This window comes from Aythya fuligula, chromosome 1 (assembly GCF_009819795.1).
Source record: "Aythya fuligula isolate bAytFul2 chromosome 1, bAytFul2.pri, whole genome shotgun sequence".
NCBI classification, from domain to species: Eukaryota; Metazoa; Chordata; class Aves; order Anseriformes; family Anatidae; genus Aythya; species Aythya fuligula.
This window is the reverse complement of record NC_045559.1, coordinates 190,552,373-190,575,637: the sequence shown is the minus strand read 5'-3', so window position 1 is coordinate 190,575,637 and position 23,265 is coordinate 190,552,373. Positions and strand designations below refer to the sequence as shown.

Below are 23,265 nucleotides of genomic sequence, written 5' to 3'. Positions count from 1 at the left end.
GGAATACTTATGTATATTTAAGGAACAATTTCAATTTGTTATGATGATTCAGAGTTTTTGTTGTTATTACCTAAACCTAAATATAATTATGTGTGGGACATGGACTTGGATATTAACTAATTTTTTTAGGTGAATATCTCTTAGCATTCACTTCAGTAAGTCCAGAAAGATAGATGTTTACAAGTGAATCAAAAATAGAGCAGTTTAGAGCAAACAAGTATCAGTGAAATGCATACAAGCGTGAAAGTCTACAGTGATTTGGTAGATGCAAGTCCATCATTTTTTAATTCAACACGACTATGGTAGTTCTTATAAAACACACATTCCTTAAATGTATTCATAGTTGAATAAAAATGTGCAACTGAAATAAAATTTATTTTTAAAACATACTCAACACCTCAGATAGTCAAGTATCCTATAAGCAAAGGCTCTCACAGATTGGATTAAACCTTCAGAGTCATCTATTTACACCCATAAAAGTAAAAGAGAGAAAAAAAGAGAAATCCAGAGACTTGCAGATAAATTATGGTTCATGCTAATTTTAATGCCTAAGAGACATTCCACACTTTTTTGGTTTTACAAGATGGTACAGTTCTAACACTGTGTAAATTCTTGAACACATACATATTTGTTATGCAGATACAAAAATTTTAAGTCTTTATATATGCCTTCCAGTATCTGCAAACTGATATTCAGAAACAGCTTCACCTCAGAAAATCAAAGGCTAAACAAAGGTAGATAAGTGTAAAAGATTTTCTACTCAAGTCAAACGACTTGAGCTAAGGTCCCAAACCACTAAGATTCACAGATGTATAGGTAGCTAACCTAGTTTAAATTGTTTCCATTACTTATAACCTATGGACTATTTTTGCTAAAATGAGTAGGAATTGTGATCAAACCCAGAACTGACCAGCAGTGTTATTTTCTAAGTTTAAGCAAGCAGTGTTTTGTGAGATTATGATTTTTAAATAATATTGGGAAGAAAGTACAATAACTAGTTACTGAAGTTGGTGTATAAAAAGCTCTGCAAACTGGAAAAGATAAAAAGTCAACCACAAGCTGAAAAAAAAAAAAAAAAATCACAAATAAATACCACATAAATAAAGACCACAATTCTATAACCACACGTCATAAAAACACCTTTTACAATTGACTATACACAGTTTGGAGTGGGTAGGGATTTTAATTGTCCTACTTGAGGTGTTCTGCAGAGGCCTGATTTTCAGACCACAAAACTCAACTTTTTATTAACAATAAGACCACCTTCTGATCACAGCTTTTTTTTTTTTTTTTTTTTTTTTCTTTCAGAAAAACACTAATATTTATTGGAATAATTGGAAAGATGTCCATCATTTTATATTCCTTTTTGGTCATTGTCACTGTCATAGAGTACTCAAAAAACAGAAAAGACTTCTTGAAGGTAAGGTTCAATCTGTGTCTTTTAAGTAAAACAGACTGATGCTCGCAACAGATACAAATCTAATTCTGTAAGGAGTTTGTAGCCACAGTGTGATTTCTAAAAGACCAGCCTGTAGAAATAACAGTAGTAAAGTAGTAACAACAGCAGTTAGCTCCTCACCAAAAGAACAAAAGAACTCTAGAAACTGCACAGTCAAAAATAACCTATTTTTTAAACTTTTTTTTTTTTTTTTTTTTTTTGGTAAAGGTAGTTTTCATCCATTTTCTAAATATATCATCTACTACCAAGCAAGCTGTAATGGAATGAAAAATAATATTTCATAGAAAGACAACAGAAAAGACACAATTTTAATAAGGTATTTAGGGATTTAATTACTCACTTTCCATTTCAATTCATGTAAGAGATGTCTCTACATCCACAGAAGACTGGAAGCATACCCTTTTGTAAAGAGTATCTTATGTTTCCCAGATGAACACCAAATTTCAAGAATACAAATATATCATCACTGTAGATAAGCTTGTTTTAATCAGTTTCTGTCTCTTTAAATTTCAAGATAATGGTGGAAACTTTAGGGTTATAATCTTTATCTGAATGTCAGGATTATCTTGTTCACTCTAAGAAAACTACATCTCAGCAAGAATAGGAATGAAATTATCCAACGCATTGTGTTTGCTGGTGTGGATATTTACTTTCCCTGAATGAAAATGAGATCTCAGAGATCTATCATTTCTCATCTTCCTCCTCAGGGCTGATTCTTTTTCCTGTAAGAAAGTTTCAAACCCACATAAGAATCATGTCTTCCTGCTGGGTAATAATCTTTTGGATCCTTCCAAGTTCTGCCAGCTGGGAGAAATTCCAGTACAACCTAACCCATCATCTTTCTTTTTATTCCCCTAATCAAATGGTTCACATGCTATGAAGAAACTAAAAAGCCCCTATCTGAACATCCTTAAACTATTTTACCTTGTTTCTTCTTTTCCATTAAAAACTAATGTCTCTCCTCTCCTCTCCTCTCCTCTCCTCTCCTCTCCTCTCCTCTCCTCTCCTCTCCTCTCCTCTCCTCTCCTCTCCTCTCCTCTCCTCTCCTCTCCTCTCCTCTCCTTTCCAGTATAAATGCAAAACCCAAAATCAGACACAAGATATACCAGAACATACAGATCATTTTGTCTACAGAAAAGTTCAGGTTATTCAATATAAAGCCTCTGAAGTCCTTTATTTACATTTAATGACTTTTACTCTAGTTTAAATTTAAGGACGACATTTGAACAGAAGAAGCTGTCACAAGTTCCTCTGAAGTATTAGCATTTTTTCCAAAATGCTCTGTCTCATATGAAAGGAAGCTGAAATACCATTAAACGTTTAGTTTATGGATTTATTTATGACAGGAAATACATTCTTCCTCAGGGAATGAAACTATTCTAAAACAGTTGAACAATGTTTCTGAACTTGTCAGCTTCAAACAGAAGGCCAAGTATTATCCTTTGGCATCCACCCCCCATCTGAACTGTTCACTCAAATATAGCACAGAATCATGACTCACTGTTTAGCACAGCATAATGACAACAGATATGTGATAGAGCTTTCTAAATGGTGCATAAAACAGCAGACTTTGACTTTTACTCTCTGAGGTGCGTGTGTTGGAGGAAATGGAGGAAGAAAAGTAGTGAATTCTCATTAAAAAATACAACTGCTTTGCCTTGGTCTTGCAAAGGGATGCTAGCAGCTGCTTCTAAAAATCCCCTAAATATGGAGTATGCAGCCAGAGCTGTATAAAGGTTAACATGTCTACGGGATTACCCAGTGGGGCTGAGAAAGACACAACCCAAAAGCAGCTCTTCTGGGAATCTGTGCAAGGCTCTGCTGTCAGTTCAGGGCCAGAAAAGACAATGGTTACCAAGGTGCTCTTCCTCACAAGATGGGAAATCTTTCTGTCGGCAGGGCTGGTAGTAGCCCTTTTCTGCAGTGAGCATAGTCCTCCCAGCAAAATTATATTAACAGATGGAGAAACCTGACAAAGGGACAAGGTAACTACACCTTTTCAATGCATAACAGAGCATATGCAGTATAAAAAAAGTAGGCATGGAGCAGCTCAGCTCCAATTTTTGTTGTTTTCTTTTTAATTCTTGTGGACCTCATTCAAAAGTATCCATGCAGTAGGAAACAAAAGAGAGGGGAGAAGAAAATGTAGAAGAGGACCTCTAATGTGATTTTCTCTCCTATCTGCAGGAGGGTGAAAGAGAAAGGAGATATGCTAGCACCGTCACCTAGCACAATGAATGCCCAAGTTGCATCATCCAGGAGGATGTGTTACTTCTCCATATCAGAGGGCTTCTGTGTACATACCATCTTTTGCTTACAGAATAGTGTCAGATAAAAGGAGGCTGATTTGCCTCACTATTTACTGGCTCATTATGACCCCAGATAAAAGCAATTGGTTTAGGCAACTCCACTGTTTGGACCCTTGGAAAAAAGAAAGAAAATGAAGGGACATTGGTGAAGTACTGGTGGTTCTGAAAATAAAATACTACACAGCCTGGAAAATACAACATATGTGACAGAGGACAGTAAAGGAGGTTCCTCACTCCTATCACTAGCATGGGCCAGAAGAGGCTTCCTTAAGAGAAGCAGACCAAAAAGCAGGTGCAGACAGCTTGGATGCTGAAGCACAAGGAGAGGCAGATGCTGTAGCAATACAACACAGGGCAGCAGCTGCCTGGCAGTATCTCAGCAGCTGGAAACATAGACACCTAGGTAAAGACCACATCTACAGCTGTAAAAAGCAAAGTCTTCTCCCCACTAATTCCCACTCAGAGGTCTTTGTCAGAGCACCTGTGTCTATTAACTCAGTGAGGAAGCAATTCAAAACTTGCAGCGTTTTCTGTGGCTGGACTCCACAAAAGAACTATTTATACACAAAAATCTGTGCTTGCTTCTCAGTGTACTACTATTTACTTTCCATGAATTTTCATTCGCTTGTGTATTTTGTCTTATCAATACTTAGGGTTTTGTTTTTTTGTTGTTGTTGGTTTTTGTTTGTTTGTTTGTTTTTTTAGCATTTTCCATCTCTTCTCCATCTCAGAAGACAGGAAAAATACTCTCGTAGCTGACAGTGGAAATCTGTCTTTTAGGTCTTATATGACAGAAAGACACACTTAAGGGAAGAAGATATTCAGTGACATAGACTCCTGACTTACCAGAAATAAAAGCTCAGTATTCAGCCACCCTGGGTTCCTTAAACCAATTCTTTAAATTATATAATGCTTTGACCTTTTTTTTTTTTTTTTTTTTTTTTTTTACAAATCCATATTATCACTATACACATGTTGGTTTTCACTTTGTAAACATTTATTGTTGTTTTCTTGAAGATATAACAATGTCAACATCCTAAATTTCCAGCATACATCTCAGATTTGATTATTTTTCAACCTAGTTGGTTGGTGGTTTGTATTTATTCCTGTTTTTTTGTTTGGTTGGTTGGTTTCTTTTGCCTGAATAAAAAGTTTAAGAGTTGATGACAATAATAAGAGTTGAAAATTTCAGCCTCAACATGGAAGTACTCCACTGAGTGGAGCAAGTCTAAACCAAAATGTGTAATTTCATAGCTGTGCAAACTGCCCCAATACAAAATGTTTCTCATAGGGTAGCTTCCATCCATCCTCTATAGCCAAGAAAACCTTTTTTTTTTTTTTTTTCCCCAAAGGATACGGACACTACTTCAATCCTTTACTCTGTATTAATTCCTGTTTTTTTTGTTTTTGTTTTTGTTTTTGTTTTTTTTTAAAATCTTTTTCAGGTGATTGTCCTAGTCACTAATCTATTTGCTGTTCTGTAGCAAAAGAAAAAAAATATCTCATAAAATAAAAAATTTATGTTCTTGACTTATGACAATGTGGCCAGGCATTTCTAAGGAGGTTTTTGGTTCTGATAATTTAGTGTTTGCAGCCAAAAACTGCTTTCCATGGAAAATTCCCGACCAACTCTACTACGAGCCAGACATATGGTACATTACTTGGAGGCGTTTGTGTCTGGAAAAACCACTGAACCGTGAGAATCAGACCGGTGACCTTAAATCTAACCCTGCAATCCAGATGCACATCCTGTGGCCACAAATCCCATGCAGGAATTAAATCTTGAAACCATCTCTTGTCTTTCCTCTGCAATTACTTATGTTAAGGGAAGGAGGTCATGAATGCTCACTGTGAGGCACATGGACAAACTTATGAACTAGGTACATCCGTCACAGCAAGGTTTTGCCTGCCTTAGTGAACAGGCAAATCTGAATTACATATGCTTTTGTAGTCAGTAAAACCTAAATCCTGTGAATCACAAACTGCTGTGAATGTGGAATAGTCAATGTGAACTAATAATAGAAAAGTCCACAAGGTGCCCTGGGTACGTACCCTGTTTTTTACAAGTATGTTTCACTTTTGCCGTGGAGACAAGGGTAGACAGAATAGGGCTTTGTGTCACCATCACTGGGGGTTTAAGGAAAAGTTGGATGTGGTACTTAGGGACATGGTTTAGTGTATAATATTAGTGGTAGGGGGGCAGTTGGACCAGATGATCTTGGAGGTCTTTTCCAACCTTAATGATTCTGTGATTCCTGCTCTTAGAAGAGCAATGTCAAAGAAAGCAATCCATGAGAGGAGAATGCCTAGGTCCAAAGGCAAATTCTCTTCCCAGTGATCCACACGTTATTAATTAGCTCTCTGCTCATCTTTCAGGTCTCTTCCTCCCAGAAGTCAGAAAAATAATATCTTCATAGCCTTGTAATTAATTCATTCAGCTTGGGCTTACATTGTGTTGCCAATCCTGATATCATGTTTCTGTGCTCTGCAATTTCAGCCACAGCAGGCTGACACTCGTGCTGTGGAGGATCAAGCTCTGGTAGCTTTAAAAGTCTACCTTTATCATCTACCACAGATTTTACCCTGCTACCTGATTAAAGCAAGAAATGCATGCCATCTAAAATAGCAACCAACCCTTTGGGCAACATCCTTCTTCAGCAGAATAAATATCTGTCTGATTTTTCAGACCAACCTCTTCCACAAAGCTGCTGTTGTGCACCTAGTAGTTATATTAAACCCCACTTACCCTTGTTATTACAACACATATTCAGTAACATTGTCATACAGTGGGTGTAACATATAACTGGGTATGATAAAATTCCTTCCAAAGAATGGAAGTTGAAAATAATGGGTGTGGTTTTTGAAATAAGAATAAAGATTATTATTAAAATCAGGCAAAAGGAAGCACTTGAGTGAAAATGATTGGAGGGCTGAGGAAGGTTTAATTTTTCCCCTAGGATAGCTTAATAAAACCTGCAATTTCTGCAATTTCCCAGAAGCCTAGTGAGCCATGGAGACCAGCTTCTCTCACTTCGCATTTCCAAAGGCAGGTATAGAGCAGGAACTAAAACTCTCCTCAAGTCCAGGGAACTGTCTCCAGAGCTGGCTTAGGCTCTCCATTTCACTTAGCTTTGCCCTGAGACGTGCAGCTCTAAAGGCTCCCCAAAGGAGTAATGATGCCCAAATGTTGGTAAGCCTGTAAAACCATTGCACTGTCTTCCTCAACCATTTTTAGTCAAAATATTTCTTAATGAAGTGTTTCTTTTGTGGAACTGTTTAAGATTTTTTTTTCTTTTAACACAATGAAATTAGTTATTTGAGGCTATCCAGCCTGAAGTAGGATATTATATACCTTCCAGAGGCTGATTTAGACATTAGGTACAAGGCAAAGTTGCTAGGAGACCACAGATGGAGCTAGGAGCATTGCAGTAACACCACAGCTATTCATACACGGCTGATGAGAATGCCTGCATCAGCAGTCATCCTTTCAACAACTTAAAACAAAGCAGACAACCTGTTACTGCTTACGTAAAGATGCACATTTGGTGAGGACCACTAGCTAGCACACCACAATCTAAATTAAAACAAGGCAAGACACACTGAAAAGGATTACACAGATAACACTCACTGGAGTACTCTCCTTCATTGTATGTTTGGGAATGGCTGCTTCATTTAGAAACTCATAAAAAGCATATATTCAAGCAAATGTCAGTACTTTCACTCTACTTGTGTTCTGGGCCCAACTGCCATATTACCATAATGCAAAAGGGAACACTTAATGAGCAGGCAGAAGATGCTACACACACTAAAACTCATTGCCCATTGCCATGTGTCCCTCTTACTGTGGGCATGAACAGCACAGAGAGACCTTTTGTCTCTTCACACCTTTACTCAAGAGCCAGAGTTCATGCTTACTAATAGTTACCACTTCAGAAGCAAAGATCAGAGGTTTATCAAAATGAGGCTTTCATTGTTCCAGTCACTACAAACACAGGCATATAAACAGACAACACAAATTAAAACTAATGCAATGGCATGGCTCTAAAGTCAGACAACTTAGACGTGCTGCAGAAATGGGTTTACTTGCAAAACATTAGCTCTCACCTATATTGTACGTTTAGGAAGTTAAAGTATGGAATGCCTGGAAAACATCTAGAATTCAAATGGGAAGGCTGTGACTGAACAAAGATTTGAACCTGTGTTTCAGTCCATCTCCCTCCATTGGGATAATCCATATATCTGAGAGCATATTAGCCTGCTCACCCTGCAAGTAGGACTTACCTGACAAACATACATTCAAATATTTCATTATGAGGTAGACACTGAAAGCATGTCAGATAAGTATAGACTAAAATACCTATATTCTCTCCTTTTACAGAGGGAGCTATTTTGATGCATTTTCCTACACTGTCAGTGTTTGAAATTAGATGAGGTTAATCCCAACCTCAATATGAAAATCTTCCTCTGCCATGCTGTTTTTCTTTTGCTAGCTGAAAGACAAAGACAGGCTCTTGTGTTAATAGTGTGACCAGACTACATTGTTTGAGCGTGGTTTATAAATCCAATAGAAAAACAGGTTTGGCAATGCACATCTGAAAGTTAGAAGTTGCAAATGCAGAGTATCTTGATAACAAAGAAACAATTGAGCCAAGGACTAGACTACGTGCCTTGCAATCACAGTGAATACAAGGTCCCACCTACTTCACCTGAGAATTAATTAATCCAGCTGAAGCCAGCATCAGCTAGAAAACCTCCTCCACTTTAGATTATTTCATGAACTGGTTGTTAGCAGGTAAACAGACAGAAAACTGAGGGTATGTGTTTGCTTCAGTTTCTGATTAAAGCATATACAGGCCTAATTCTCATGTTATTATTAACATGAGAATTTGAAATATACATGACAATTTTCTGCTGTAGTGGAACATCTTTTAAAACATCTTTTAAAACATGTTGTGAATTAATTTTCAAAACATGTTTTGAAAAACTGTATGTTTTAGTTAAGATCACCTGTATACAACAACTCTACATAACTGCAGTTAATTTCTCCAGCTTCATGTAAGTCATTCACTCTTCCTCAGTGTGTTCCCAGTTCTGTATCTCTTCACAGCCCTACTAGGACCACCTTCACACAGTGGGGAAAAAAAAAATAAAAAATAAATAAATAAATAAATAAATAAATAAATAAATAAATAAAGCTGGCAATCTGACAGAATAACCTCTTGTGAAAATCTCATTAGTCAAAACTAGGTATGTTCTGCCAGACCAGCCTTTTTAACAACAAACTGCAGAGGAGACCTTTCTGTGTCTTTAGGATACACACTGCTTATTAAATAATTGGGCAGGATTTGAAGCATGATAAAAAGTGATGCCATTGATAATATCTGATGGGTTGAAACACATTAAATGAGATACGCTTTGTGACCTTTATCTCTAAAGGTTTATGCTCTGGAGAATTCTTCTTACAGCATTATCTCTAGCTATTAAAATTAACACGCTTCCACTTTATCTGAAGAAATACAGTAAAATATGAAGAATATCATAAATTCAAGTAATGCTCACTTAAATGTAGGAGGGAATTTTAAATCAATATTTTCAAACTACAGTCATGGGGCACTACATATAATTAGTGGTGCAGATGCTAAATCATATGAGTGCTTCTGGACTAAAATACATTTTGGCAAAAGGATAAAAACATATATCCAATTCTACAAGCAGTGTCAGAGCCAGAAGTCCTTCTTTTGTACTAAGGCCTTAGCTCATGTTATAGTAATGGGATTTTGCCTCAAATAGAACTGAGTAAAAAATATGGTATCCTCCATCACTCACAGGAGAACTGTCAGCCCATTTTCCATTACAAATATTTCTTTCAAAAGAGAAGACTGTGTTACAACACTGATGATAGGACTTACGGAGGCTGCTATAATATAGCCCACTCACTCTCTCTGCAAAATTTTTTTCATTACTGTGCAAATCACAGGCTATTCACACTGGTATAAGGAGTGCAGGCCTGGGGTCTTCATTCTGTCTGTGCATTTCCACTTCCCTTGGCTATGCTGGAAGTGACAAATACCAGAGTACATGTCAGTTGCACAGTGCCCTCATCGGCACACTAGGAGCTCTGACTCACAGGGTGAGACCAGGGGCTGGACCTGCTTCTTATATCTTGTCACCATCCTGAGGCCCATCAGTGTTTGCTAGTCACACAGGTCCTCTGTCCTCTAAGAGACAGATTTTTCATAAAGTCTCCAATGAATACTTTCAAATGATGACTGTGAACCCAGATAACAAACCTCATTTGATTGTCTGCTAATGCACGTTGTGGGTGAAAACCTTATCCTAAATTCTCACTTATGTGTTATAGTATTTTTCATTCATTCATTTACTTTTTCTCCCTAACTTCCCAAGTCCCTTTCTGGGGATGTGTAATTGTCATTCAATAAGATGTCAATAAAGCTGTTATCACAGGGGATGATCATTTCAAGCAGTACAAAAAGTAAACATTTACATTATGGCAAATTCAGTCCTGAGATGACAATGAAATATATTCATCAAAGTAATTTAGAAAATATATATATTCTGTTAAGCATAATCATAAAGCCAGATGTATCTAATCGAGTAATCATCAAATAAAAAGCACTACATTTCATAATTGCCGTTAGGCTTCCCTAGAGCTGAAATCTTTGCAAGCAGGACAACCTGAAGAGATTCCTAACTCAAGTCTGCCTTAAAAAAAAAAGAACATTGCCTGTGTAAGAAATTGGCCATCTTAAATGTGCATCATGATCAGTCACACCCCCAACAAGCTGAGGGATAACTTCTGAACTCATTTCCCATTGCTGAACTCAAAGAACTTAAACAAGAGGTATGCCTCTGGAAAAGAAATCCAGTGCAAACACCAAGACTTTAGCGTGTTTACTTCTTATTAGAAGATGCAGTCAGAACAGAATAACTGTTCTATAATAGTCTGCCTGTTAACAGAAATCAAACTTCAAGTTACTGTGGTGTCACATATTATATAAAATGGCTGAGAAAAACTTCCTCCTATTCAGTCAAGGTTTATCAGCCAGTTTCGTGGGGGGGGAGAACTTGAGAAGACTGTTACTCCTGAGATCAGAAGGTCCCTTATTTTTAGGAATTACATTTTGAAAATTTGTCTCAGAGTTGGTGAAGTAATTGTTGTTTTGTTTGTTTGTTTGTTTGTTTGTTTGTTTTGTTTTATTTTCAAAACAGCTAGTTAAACCATTCTGAAGAATGAAGGCCACAGTTGTTCATGGAAACTGTCAAAAATATCAAAAAGAGACTTCAGCATGAGGAAAAGTGCCCTCGGATTTCAAGTTTTCAAATATCTAAACACTGATACAGGCTTTTCATTACAAAAAAAAAAAAAAAAAAAAAAAAAAAAACAAACCTGCATCAGTATTCTATATGTGAAACACTTGGCAAGGACTCAAGGAATGTAAATTGATCTCAGTAACATGAGTCGCAGATATGAATTAAGGTCAAAATATAGTCAAAACACTGCACTTGTTTTGACATCCATATCAATAGGACCAGTTCAAAGTAACCACATTACAATACATTGTAGTTCACTGTTTAGAAGTGAGACCATTTTATAGCTCACGGAGTGTACTTCATATCTACTGTTATATAATAGTTAATATATTAACTATTTTAATGGTGAGGCCTAATTGTAAAGTCTGTGAAGCCATAAGTTTCCTATTAACGGTCCTGAGCTGAGTCTATCATAACATTTACACACACTTAGGGGTTCCTTAAACTTCAGGTGGATTATGCACATTGTGTATTTGTTAAGAGGAGTCTGTGGCAAAATGGACACCTTCACAGTTTTGTGAAAAACTAATGAATACAGGGGCCACTCTATACAACTCAGCATTGGCTGGAAGTTAGTCATGCCAATTCAATTTAGAAGTAGTGCATACACTTAACTGTGACGATCATTGACATAATCAGCAAGAAAACTATGCATTATTTGCCATTTGTAGGAGGATTCATCTGACAGAGTGTAGAAGCTTTCAGTGTATTTCAGTAGCCACATTTAGGCTAGGTCTACAGACTTCCCTTACAGACAACTGAGAAAACACACAGTTTTAGGGTGTGATTCATCTCATACGAGAGAAGATACCTAAAGTAGGACAAATTAGAGTAGACTTCTCCAAAAGTCCTTATTTCTATAGCTTTTACGGAGTAGAAATCCAGGTGAGAGAAACCCTAACCCTGATACATTTAAAATCTAGTCAAGAAGCCTTTCTAAATGATACATTTTTTTAAACATGAATTAGCAGGCTCAGCACAAAGGCAACAATAATTTCCTAAGCTTTTGTCACCCTGGAGATGTGATTAGCTGGTATCACCAGCCCTGCAGCTTTGAAATCACTCACACTTAAAACTGAAAACAGGATAACTAACGCCCACTGAGGACCTTCTCAGTACCTCTACTTTCAGCATAAGTTATGATGAACTGATAGCTCTGAATTCAAAAGGAAATTCATTAGGACTTTTTGAACATATGCAGTTATTCTTAGCACTTTCTTTTTCATGCATGCATATTTGCTATGCATTGTCTTCATATTCTTTCTTTTATAGGTTTTCTTATGCAGTCACTGAAACCATAAATAATTTTCCAAAAGAAAAATGACAGTAGAAATGAAAACAGCCACAAACTGTGAGTCTAAGAGTAAAATATACACCTTCAAAATTTCCCTATGATTGCAGGAATCATTCATGAGAAAGTAACAAGTTGGAGAGGATCTGGAAGGCAGTGTATGACAGTTTAGATAGAATGCATTAGTCAGTTATAGTCATTGGAAAAATAGAGAAATCATCAATCTAGAAAATCTATTTTGATTGGAGTAAATGAATACCAATTTCATGAATTGGTAAATGATTACCTACATCAAAACTTAAAATGCTATCTCTTCTTCAGTCTTTAGAAAATATTTGTCTTTTAATGCTTGTTCTGTGTTTGATAAATGCCCATGTAAACTTTTCCAGAATTTTTGTTCGACATCCATAGTCAGCCCAAGGCATTTTTACAAAAAGTTATGTTTTTGGATATGTGGACATTTTGCAGTAATCAAATTAATATTTTCTTCTGGAATTAAAAATAAATAAATAAATAAATAAAAATCAACCAAACCAAAACCAACCAAACCATCAATACTAAAAAATGGAAATATTTAATCCAGAACATAATATATTTTCATTTTAATATTGTGTTGCTATATTTCATAGAATTTCTAGCTTAGCTGAGTGCATCCACACTTTCCTTTCTCCTTTCAGAGCATAACAATTCATTTAGATTAAAGCTCTCTTGATTGAACTCTTGACACATAAAAAGAGTTCAAGTAATATAATTGAAGATTTGATTTAACTAATAGAGAAAGGTTGGAACTTAGTAATATTCTCATTGGTCAAGAAGCATCTCAGCAGCACTGAATATTTGAGTTTTATTTATTTTCTGTCAAGTTTTAAAACCTCAAAATGTCTTTGAATTCTTGGAAAAAAAATAAAAATCCATGGTTGCAACCCTCATTTTTAATAGATAAAAGAAATTGCAGTTTGCAAAGTGCAACTCAACAATGATATAAATTATCCCATGGGAACTCTGTCCAGCCTTCTTATCCAGCTACATATGGCTTTTGTTATAGGCTTTAGACAGTGTTGAATTATTGTTCTAAATAATCCCTCCATTTCCTCTGAAAACAAAAAGTTTGTGTTAAGGGAAGAACAATTTAACCAGAAACAGGACACATAATAAAGACAACATGTGATCCAAACCTTGTAAAAGAAATGCATGGATTTTTTTCCCTGCTGAATTTCTATCTTTCACTTCATTATTACTCATTCCAAATGCTAGCAACTACAAGGTCAGTGCAAGATCAAAAGCAGCAGAACAGCAGAGTGGAACTTTAAAATAATACAAAATGGACATGTTTTTCCACCTCCTGCTACCTCCAATATCAACTAGTAGGAAGAACTTGAGTTGTATGGGAAGGAAGTACATTATCACCAAGAAAGAGCAAGTAGTCCACACACTCTTTTATTCAGATCAACTATTTATAAGAGACATGTGCCCCTCAGAGATGCAGAACTGAGTGCCTCCACAACAGTGCTGAAGTTCACATCAGGAGCCTACTTCTGAATGTATTTCCAAATGTCATCATGTTTTGGCTTGTAGCACAGGACATTCCTGAAACATGTGAACTATCTTCTCACACTAAACTGAACTAGAAGAAAGGCTCCAGAAGTGCACCTATTTGTGCATAATGCTACAAATAAGCATATGACAAAGTGACAGCTAGTCCAAAGTAGATCCCTACATTTACCAAAATGTGCATAATGTGCATTTTAGGTCTCTGCTGATTTTGTGTCATCTGCTGTGTTTACTAAAGTAGCTGTGATTGTTGATGGACACCATCCACTTTATATGTTCATAAGAAAGACTGTGAAATCTTAATGCAATTTCAAATTCTCCTGGCAGTAGATTTCTACCAACAGAAAACAGTGGAATTAATCAGGCCAATGTACCACTGACCAGCTGAGAATAAAGAACAAAGGGGTTACCTTAATAGGACTCCCATCTGGAGTGAGGACCTCTTCTGAAAGCTCCATCATCTTCAGTGCCATCAGGGCAATGGCTTTAGCATGACTAAGGCTTTTCTTATGGAGCCCTGCCGCAACGCAGTACGCATCACCTATTGTTTCCACCTGCAGCAATCAGACAAATCAAATGTTAAAGTACGATAATGAGAAGAGATCGCTACCATTAGTTATCTGCAATCAAACAGCATTGCTTAAAAACATGTGAGCAAAACATCCATAAAATAAGCAATTAGACAACGGAGCATAATTACCTGAGTTTGCAAACAGGTGCAGTCAAAACCTGACAAGCAGTTGCATAGTGGTTCATCAACATTATAAACAAAGAAGATCATTACGTCTAGAACAATGTATGCCATCAGCTGAAATATGACATTTTCCCGTAGCAGTAATGCAGAAAACTCTATTTTCCTAAATGAGAAATTGCTTGCAGCTTTGGTTGGCACTATTCCGGTTGAGTTTGTTGTTTGGTAAGAATAGTACCACATGATTATAATTCATAATTATTATTTGCTCTGCTAGAAAAGTACATTAGGAAGAGAATTAGAAGAAGCAAAATGTCACCATAAAAAACAGTCGACAGTCTATGACTTCTCATTAGGAGGGAGCTCTTTCTGGTGTAGGGGAGAATTTAAAAATAGATGTTATTGCTACAGACTTCTGACTGCATCTGCCTCTGTTATTTTCAAATAAGAAATGCTGCCTCTCTCTACTGTGCGGGCAACCTGACTGTGAATTCCCTACCTTCAGGCATCAAGTTCAGCAGACTGTTCCCTCTGGTCTCTTCAGACAGGCCTTACCTATCTCTCATCCTTGATTTTCTTTAAAGAAAGCTGTCCCTCAGGAGGAAGAAGGAACAAAGGAAATTACAGAAGCCCTCTGGCTTTGGATGAAGGAAGCTTGAGAAACACTGATGCCCTTGAGTTCCGCAGCTTTACTGACAGCATTGTGTTTTGTAGTCTGCATCATGCTCCACACAAAGTCTGTGAGCACATGCCCAGGCAGACTCAGCCCTGAAGGTTTAGTTTGGTTTTTGCTACATACCTAACTTGGCTTTCACCATGCCCACAACACTACAGGAATGGCAGAAAAGATTTTAGCGAAGATTAGGGTGAGAAAGAAGCATGCATTAAGCAAGGAGATACTCAACAAATAAATACAGATGATTCTTTTTTCTGTGGGGACTCTACTAATAGTAGGAGACCTGGACCTTTGCAGATTAATTTCCAGTGTTGAGAAGTAGAATTAAAGGTAATATCTTGAAATGTAAGCATTTATATGTAAATGTGTCCAGAGCAGGAATCTAGGACAGCAGTATGAGCAAGTCAGAAACCGTTACAAGCCCATTGCCAAGTTTGACTCCTTAGTCTTTCCTGGTGATCATACAGGAGGATATACAGCAGCAGCTCAGGATTTCTCATGACCTGAGAGCTGAGGCATCTGCTAGCCATCTTCACTTTTAGAAGCTCCTAATAGTACTTGCATGTAGAAAAACATGTGGGAGCAATCAATACCCCTGTCTGTCTGCCCATTTTACCCAGTCTATATGTCAGGATCTCTGTCCATGAGAAGCAGAGACTGACAAATCCCTGCAGTTTAGGTCATCTTTTCAAAGATGTATGGATGGGCAAGCACAATACAATGGGTGGGTGAAAAATATACAAACTGGAGAACAAAACACATGATCACAATAAGAAAAAAAGCATCAAGATAAAAAACACACTCTGGATGGATAAGAAATGGATGGTAAAATTTTTTCAACCACAGAAGAAAGAATCAACAGAAATCCAAATAGATGGATGTTGTCAACCTTAAAATTGTGGATGAGCATAACCAGTTTGAACAGAAATTAATGTATTCAGCTCTCTCACAGAGAGCTGAATCTAGGATGACAGATACAAAAAATGAAATACAAATTTTACTCTTTGTTGAATGACTTAATTTCAAAATGACTTTTCCACTAAAGTTTGTTGCATTACACCACTTTAAGTAAATATAGATCTGAGACCACATACTGTTCCTGCAATATTCAGGCAGACCTACTTATTTCGTTAGCATCTTCCCCTTCAGAAATTTCCATAACATGTAAGCCAATTTAACAGCTAAATTGCAGTCACAGAATGAGTAGTATCATCAGAATTGCATCATATATATCACAGTACTACCAGGAAAAAGAGAATCCAGCTTCCTCATTTTAACTTTACTCTAAAAATATAAATTATAATAGTACCACTGAAGGATACCCTTTAAAGTATATGTCCCTATGATACTCCTCTGACAAAAATACTGGAGTAGCAGAGGAATGATTAGGACAGCTGAGACTGACCTGCTAGTTAAGGCCAAATGTGATGATTACTGATAAGGTGGTCCAATGTTTTACCATTCTGTAACTGGTTTCAATCTCTACTAAGATTTTCTCTGACTAAGCATTTAAACTGGAATTTCCATGCTAAATCTTATCCAAACTTTAACCTTCGTTCAGTCCTCCTTCAAAATCAGGTTAAGCAAATTTTCCATTTCTCAATGTTTATTTTTTTTCCCAATTATTTCTCAAAAAGCTCCATGACTTCTTATAATTCCCTAATTAGAGTAAATGTCAATAGCATTAGAAGAAACGGAAGGTACTACTCAATGCAGCTAAAAATAGCAGCCTTCAGCTCTACTTAATGTTCTTCAAGATGACTGTAGAATCATAGAATAGTTTGATTTGGAAGGGACCTTCCAAATCACTTAGAAGATCATCTAATTCCATGTGCCAGGACACCTCCCACCAGACCATGTTTCCCAACGTTCCATCCAACCTGACCTTGAACACCTCCAGGGATGGGACATCCACAGCTTCTCTGAGCAACCTGTGCCAGGACCCCACCATGTTCTGAGTGAAGAATTTCCTCTTTATATCTAACCTAAGTCTATCCTCTTTTAGTTTAAAACCACTCCCACTTGTCCTATCACACCACCCCCTGACAAAGAGTCCCTCTCCAGCTTTCCTGTAGGCTCCCTTTAGGTACTGGGAGGCCATTGTAAGACCCCCAGAACCTTCTCTTCTCTAGGCTGAACAACCCCAGCTCCCTCAGCCTGTCTTCATAGGAGAGGTGCTCCAGCCCTCTGGTCATCCTCATGGCCCTCTTCCAGACTCGCTCTAACACATCCATCTTCTTCTTGTGCTGGGGGCCCCAGAGCTGAACACAGGGTGGGGTCTCACAAGAGCAGAGCAGAGGGGGAATATCCCCTCTCTTGCCCTGCTGGCCTTGCTGCTTTTGATGCAGCCCCGGATATGGTTGGCTTTCTGGGCTGCAAACACACATTGCTGGCTCATGTCAAGCTTCTCATCAACCAGCACCCCCAGGTCCTTCTTCTAAGGACTGTTCTCAGTCCAATATCATGCTAATCAAACTAAGCACAGTAATAAAACTTCATAGGAAATCTCTACCTGATGCTAAACTAACTTCTGAGATTTTGGCTTTGTAATATGAATATTATAATGCATTAATATATTTGATTGTCATATCCTTCTAGGAAGGTACACAGGCAAAGGTATTTTGCTACTGTAACCATGCAATAAGTTGTTTCTTTTAAAAAACAAAATGTCCTCTGTTGAATATTTCAGCCATTTTTTGCATATGGTTGACAGCTTTACCTTTATTAATATTTAGTATATTTTAGTTCTATTTAAAGATTTTTTTCTTAAAAGTCTTAATATTTCTAGGCATTCATTGACAGCTTGGCCTACCATTAATCATTTTTCATCCTTTATGACTAATTTACACTCACTTCTGTCAGCTTCACTGGATTTTTCATAATTGGGAAATAATATATATTATAACATAGAAGAGAAGTGAGGTTGAAAATAGATGTCAAAATTAGACCAATCTATAAAAAATACAGGATATCATTTTTATATTTAATTAACAATGAAAGAAGCCAGTAATCATTGCAGCTACTTACACTGCTATACAAAGGTCTTTTCTCAAGCCTGCTGTAACTCCTTGCCAAATCATTGAAAATGTCCAAAGGATTTTTTGTCAGGCCCCACAACACATCAAAGATTAAGATTCATAAGTAATTGAAGTAGTTGTGTGCACTCTGCTGTTAAGAAACTGCTTCTTGATAGATACGCTCAGGCTGCTGAACACTGTATAGTAACAATGCGTAAGACTCACTGCAGATACAGTTTGCAGGTTACAGATATGAGCAGTACATTTTATAGAGATTGAGCTCTACAGTAATTATCTTACAGTCACTTACTTATCCTTAATTCATATGGATTTTAGATGGAATATGATTTGCAGATGAACCTAGGAGCCCAGCAGGCAGAATATCATTTCTCCAATAATGTTAGCAGAGAACAGAGGTTAATAGACTGTCCCTGGGGCAACTCCAGTGGGTCTTTTCTAACTACCAGGAGCTAAACCTTCTGTTACGTTAACTGAAAAACTGGAAGTTGTAGCTAAATGATGTCCCCTTGTTATAAAGTCAGGGTGTTGATTCAGTGACAGTTCAGAAGGGAAAATGTGGTACTTTTCCTCATGAATAAATGAAGGTGCACCAGGAATTATATGAACTTCTCAAAGCAATGAAGGCTCTGAAGTGTCACACATAATTTCACAGTCTTATACACACAGTGGGGGTGGGGCAAAAGATAATTTTGAAAGCAAAACCTGTAATGGCAAGTGTAAGATTTTCATCTAAAATACTCAGGAATCACAACACTCAAAGTAATCTTACTAGCACCTTTTTCAAAGCACAGCTAGGAAATAAGCATCAAAAATGCAATCTTGGTGGTCACTCTTGTGCCAATTCTGATTGCAAATTCCTACAGCAATCACAAAAATTTAATGCACTGAAAGAAGCAGGTGAACGGAGAAGTGGCTTTAGTTGTAGACCTGTCTCTCTCTACAGGTTTACTGTAAAAGCTTAACAGATAATTTGGATTATAACTGTTACAGTGGAGTGCTCATCACCTTGTTTTTATCAAAGGGCTGAAAGTAATATGTGTGTTTGGGGCAGGTATTCCTTTTTTATGCATTACACGATGAAAAGAAGATTAACTATACACAAAAGAATGGGAATGAAAGTTCAAAAATTGCTGCTTTATTTCATGAAGAACATCTACCTTTAGTGGCTTGTCCCTTGTAGATCCTTTGTCTTCCTCTGAAGGGTACTTGTGTACTATTGTTCCTATCTCCTACATACTCACAAGTTTGTGTAGGTATTTATTATATCACTCCATAGTGAATATCTACAATAAAAGTAATTACCCTAAAATAATCCATGCCAGTGTCTCTACAGACTGTTACAGTCTCTTTTTCCAAATAAATAAATAAATGGGAAACAAAAAGTCATCTTGACTTCACTTTAGAGGTAAACACAGTTGAAGTATCGTCTTTACCTCAAATTGTCATCCAGAAATAAAAGCCCTCAATGCAAGTCGCACTACTGATTTTAGTTAATGCTGGCTGGCTGTTTGAGACAAAAATGACTGCTAATGGAGCCCTTATCAAGCCAAATTAATTCAAGGAACATTCATACTTTAGCACCTTACGTTTATATTACTGTATCACACCTATAGACTTTAATACTCGAGGCCTATTTACAGCAAATTGATTAGTTCTAGTGGGTGACACTGTCTATACCTCACCAGATGATACAAAAAGGCAATCTAAGTTTCATTTTTACATTCGTTTAATTCTTGTACTTATTTGAGCAGAGCTAATCCACTCAGGTCAAACCACTGTAACTCATGAAAAAACTCACAGAAAATGGCCACCACGAGAAATGGGGGCAAGGGCATGCCCATTTTCTTCCACCTACTTACTCTTACTTTTTACTGGGAATGACAGAATGACAAAAAAAAAAAAAAAAAAAAAAAAAAAAAAAACTGGTGTAAGAGGTCCTTGAGCAGCTTCTTTTTTTTCTCTGATCTTAGACCCTGTGCCACATTTAACAAGGTATTATGGAATATGCCAAGTCCTAATAGAGTAACCAGACATAGGTATTCTTCAGCCTTTTCCAGGTCTTTGATTTCTTATCCTCCCTCTATAGAATAAGAGATACTTTTTCAAATTCAGTTGCGTTTCTAAATGTATCAAATCCTGCTTATGGTCTCATGTGTTTCTGTTATTTTAATCACCAGAAATATTTATTTCTGCTTAAGTAAGTATGTATTTTATAATTTTAAGATGGCAGTAAACTTGGAATATTAAACAGTTTCTCTACACTGCACACCCTGTTTACAGCCACAGCATTTAAAGTGTATATGCTATATTTAGCTGAAGGAAAGCTTATTACTAAACTGTTTCTTATCACTTATGAGCAGTCTGCCAATAGCTAGAAAGTCTCCAATTGCTGAAAGATATTCTATAAAGTTTCATTTTATAAGATTGAAATAATAATGAACAGCAGTTGCAATGATATCAGTTTCCTCTTAAAGAGCTTGAGAAATGAAAATACAGAAATAAGCAGCAGGAAAAGGCATAATGACTTAGATAATTGTAATTTAATGTTCTTTCCTTTTCTCCCTTGACTCTTCTCACTAAGAAAACTAACTCTGCTTGTGTGTAATTTTTTCCCCACACAAGTGTTATTCTTCATCTTAAAAAACTTGGCTTTCATTTCACCTGTTGCCTCTTCAAGTTTTCTCTCTGTCCCAGTATACAGACACACTGATCTAGGTGCCTCCATAAAGAACACAACCTTGCATTTCGTGGCATAAATTTCAAAATGAAAGGCTAAAAGGTCTGACATATTTCATAAGTAGCTATTATGGCTTCTTGTATTTCTTCAAGTTTCCACATTCACTACTGTCAAAGATGGACCATTATAGTGTTCCCCTGACAATTAGATAATTGAGGTTATAGTGTAGCTACTGATTTTTCCCTTTGTTACTAATTTGAGGAAGAAAAATTGCTATATAAATTACTTTTCATGATGTATGTTTAAATTGCCCAAAGAAACCTTAAAGTCATGGAAAAGATGTTTATATTATTTTTCTCCCATTGGCAATAATGAAATCTGTTTGTTGTTGTTGTTTTTCGTTTGTTTGTTGGAGGTGGTGGTGTTTTTTGTTTGTTTTTTTGTTTGTTTCTGATTTGTAACTTCCCATGGTGAGGAGAGGAGAGGAGAGGAGAGGAGAGGAGAGGAGAGGAGAGGAGAGGAGAGGAGAGGAGAGGAGAGGAGAGGAGAGGAGAGGAGAGGAGAGGAGAGGAGAGGAGAGGAAGGGAAGGGAAGGGAAGGGAAGGGAAGGGAAGGGAAGGGAAGGGAAGGGAAGGGAAGGGAAGGGAAGGGAAGGGAAGGGAAGGGAAGGGAAGGGAAGGGAAGGGAAGGGAAGGGAAGGGAAGGGAAGGGAAGGGAAGGGAAGGGAAGGGAAGGGAAGGGAAGGGAAGGGAAGGGAAGGGAAGGGAAGGGAAGGGAAGGGAAGGGAAGGGAAGGGAAGGGAAGGGAAGGGAAGGGAAGGGAAGGGAAGGGAAGGGAAGGGAAGGGAAGGGAAGGGAAGGGAAGGGAAGGGAAGGGAAGGGAAGGGAAGGGAAGGGAAGGGAAGGGAAGGGAAGGGAAGGGAAGGGAAGGGAAGGGAAGGGAAGGGAAGGGAAGGGAAGGAAAGGAAAGGAAAGGAAAGGAAAGGAAAGGAAAGGAAAGGAAAGGAAAGGAAAGGAAAGGAAAGGAAAGGAAAGGAAAGGAAAGGAAAGGAAAGGAAAGGAAAGGAAAGGAAAGGAAAGGAAAGGAAAGGAAAGGAAAGGAAAGGAAAGGAAAGGAAAGAAATCTGCATATTTTATTACAGATAACTTTACTGCTCAGCTGAGCCACAGAGTTGCATTGTTTGGAGCTGTAACACGCTGGTTTCCCTGGTGATCAACTAGTATATTAGCATCTGCCAGAATGTCAGCCTTTCTTTATCTTTCTGTAATGATTGTCAGTGAAATTACCACCTCAGTTTCCTTGGTTGATGAAATACCATTTATATTTCTCTTCTTAGCTAAAAATGAACAGAATCAGCATTAACATTAAGGGCCCTTGAATACTCCATTGCCTCTTACAGTCAATCCCAGACGTTTCTGATTGTTTCAACAGGAGTATGCAATACTTATATCTTTGCACAAAGATCATCATTTCCATTTGTAAAAGTCATGGAAAGTCAAGCTTTAAACTAATCTGTCAAGTATTCTAAGGGACCCTACTGAGAGACAGAGCAATGCTCAGTGGTGAAGGGAGTTACTCCAGTGTCAATATAACATAAAGCAATGAAATTTGGAAAAACATAAATTTGGGTTGATGATGATTGCATGAGAGAAATTAAAATGCAGTGAAACTTCATTTTATTCAATCAAAATACACTCCGTGCATTATATGACACTAAATTAGGGAAGATAACATGATTAAAAAAACATAACAATAAATCACATGAAAAGGAGATGACAGTAACAGGGAAGAAGCAACATTTCAAGCACATAGGCTGCAGATAAGTTGATAAGGTGAAGACCAAGTGGGTGAGATTTGGCTCACCTAACCTGAGACATCTTTAATGTAAAGACAGTATTCTCTCTCTGTTTAGCTTGTAACCCATGGACAGAACTGGGGATTCTAGCAGTCATCTGACCTGTGCTAAGCATCTCCTTCAGGAAAAGATGACTCTCACACTAAAAAGATGAATCTCACACTAAAAAAGATTCATGCTTACCGTATAAAATCATATTTCCCTCTGCTGACTGTGAGAACAGTCTAGATAACTAGTTCTTTGTTGTAAACAGTATAGTTTCACCTTCTCTGTCTCAGAACCATGTAAGAGAAGGCTCTAACAAGACCATGGGAAGAGGCAGAAGGGCAGACTGAACAAGGTCATAGAAGCAGGTGAATTTTAGAAGTAGGACAGGGAAAATTCTG

At 37.3% G+C, this 23,265-nt stretch overlaps 1 protein-coding gene across 1 annotated transcript in view; it reads right to left on the bottom strand.

Moving 5' to 3' along the window:
- The window catches only part of GUCY1A2 (guanylate cyclase 1 soluble subunit alpha 2), a 156,082-nt gene that overhangs the window by 32,614 nt on the left and 100,203 nt on the right, over positions 1-23,265 (bottom strand). The window contains exon 6 of the mRNA XM_032204322.1: positions 14,353-14,496. Within this exon, the coding sequence (XP_032060213.1) occupies positions 14,353-14,496 (144 nt within the window). The remainder of the gene's footprint in view (positions 1-14,352; positions 14,497-23,265) is intronic.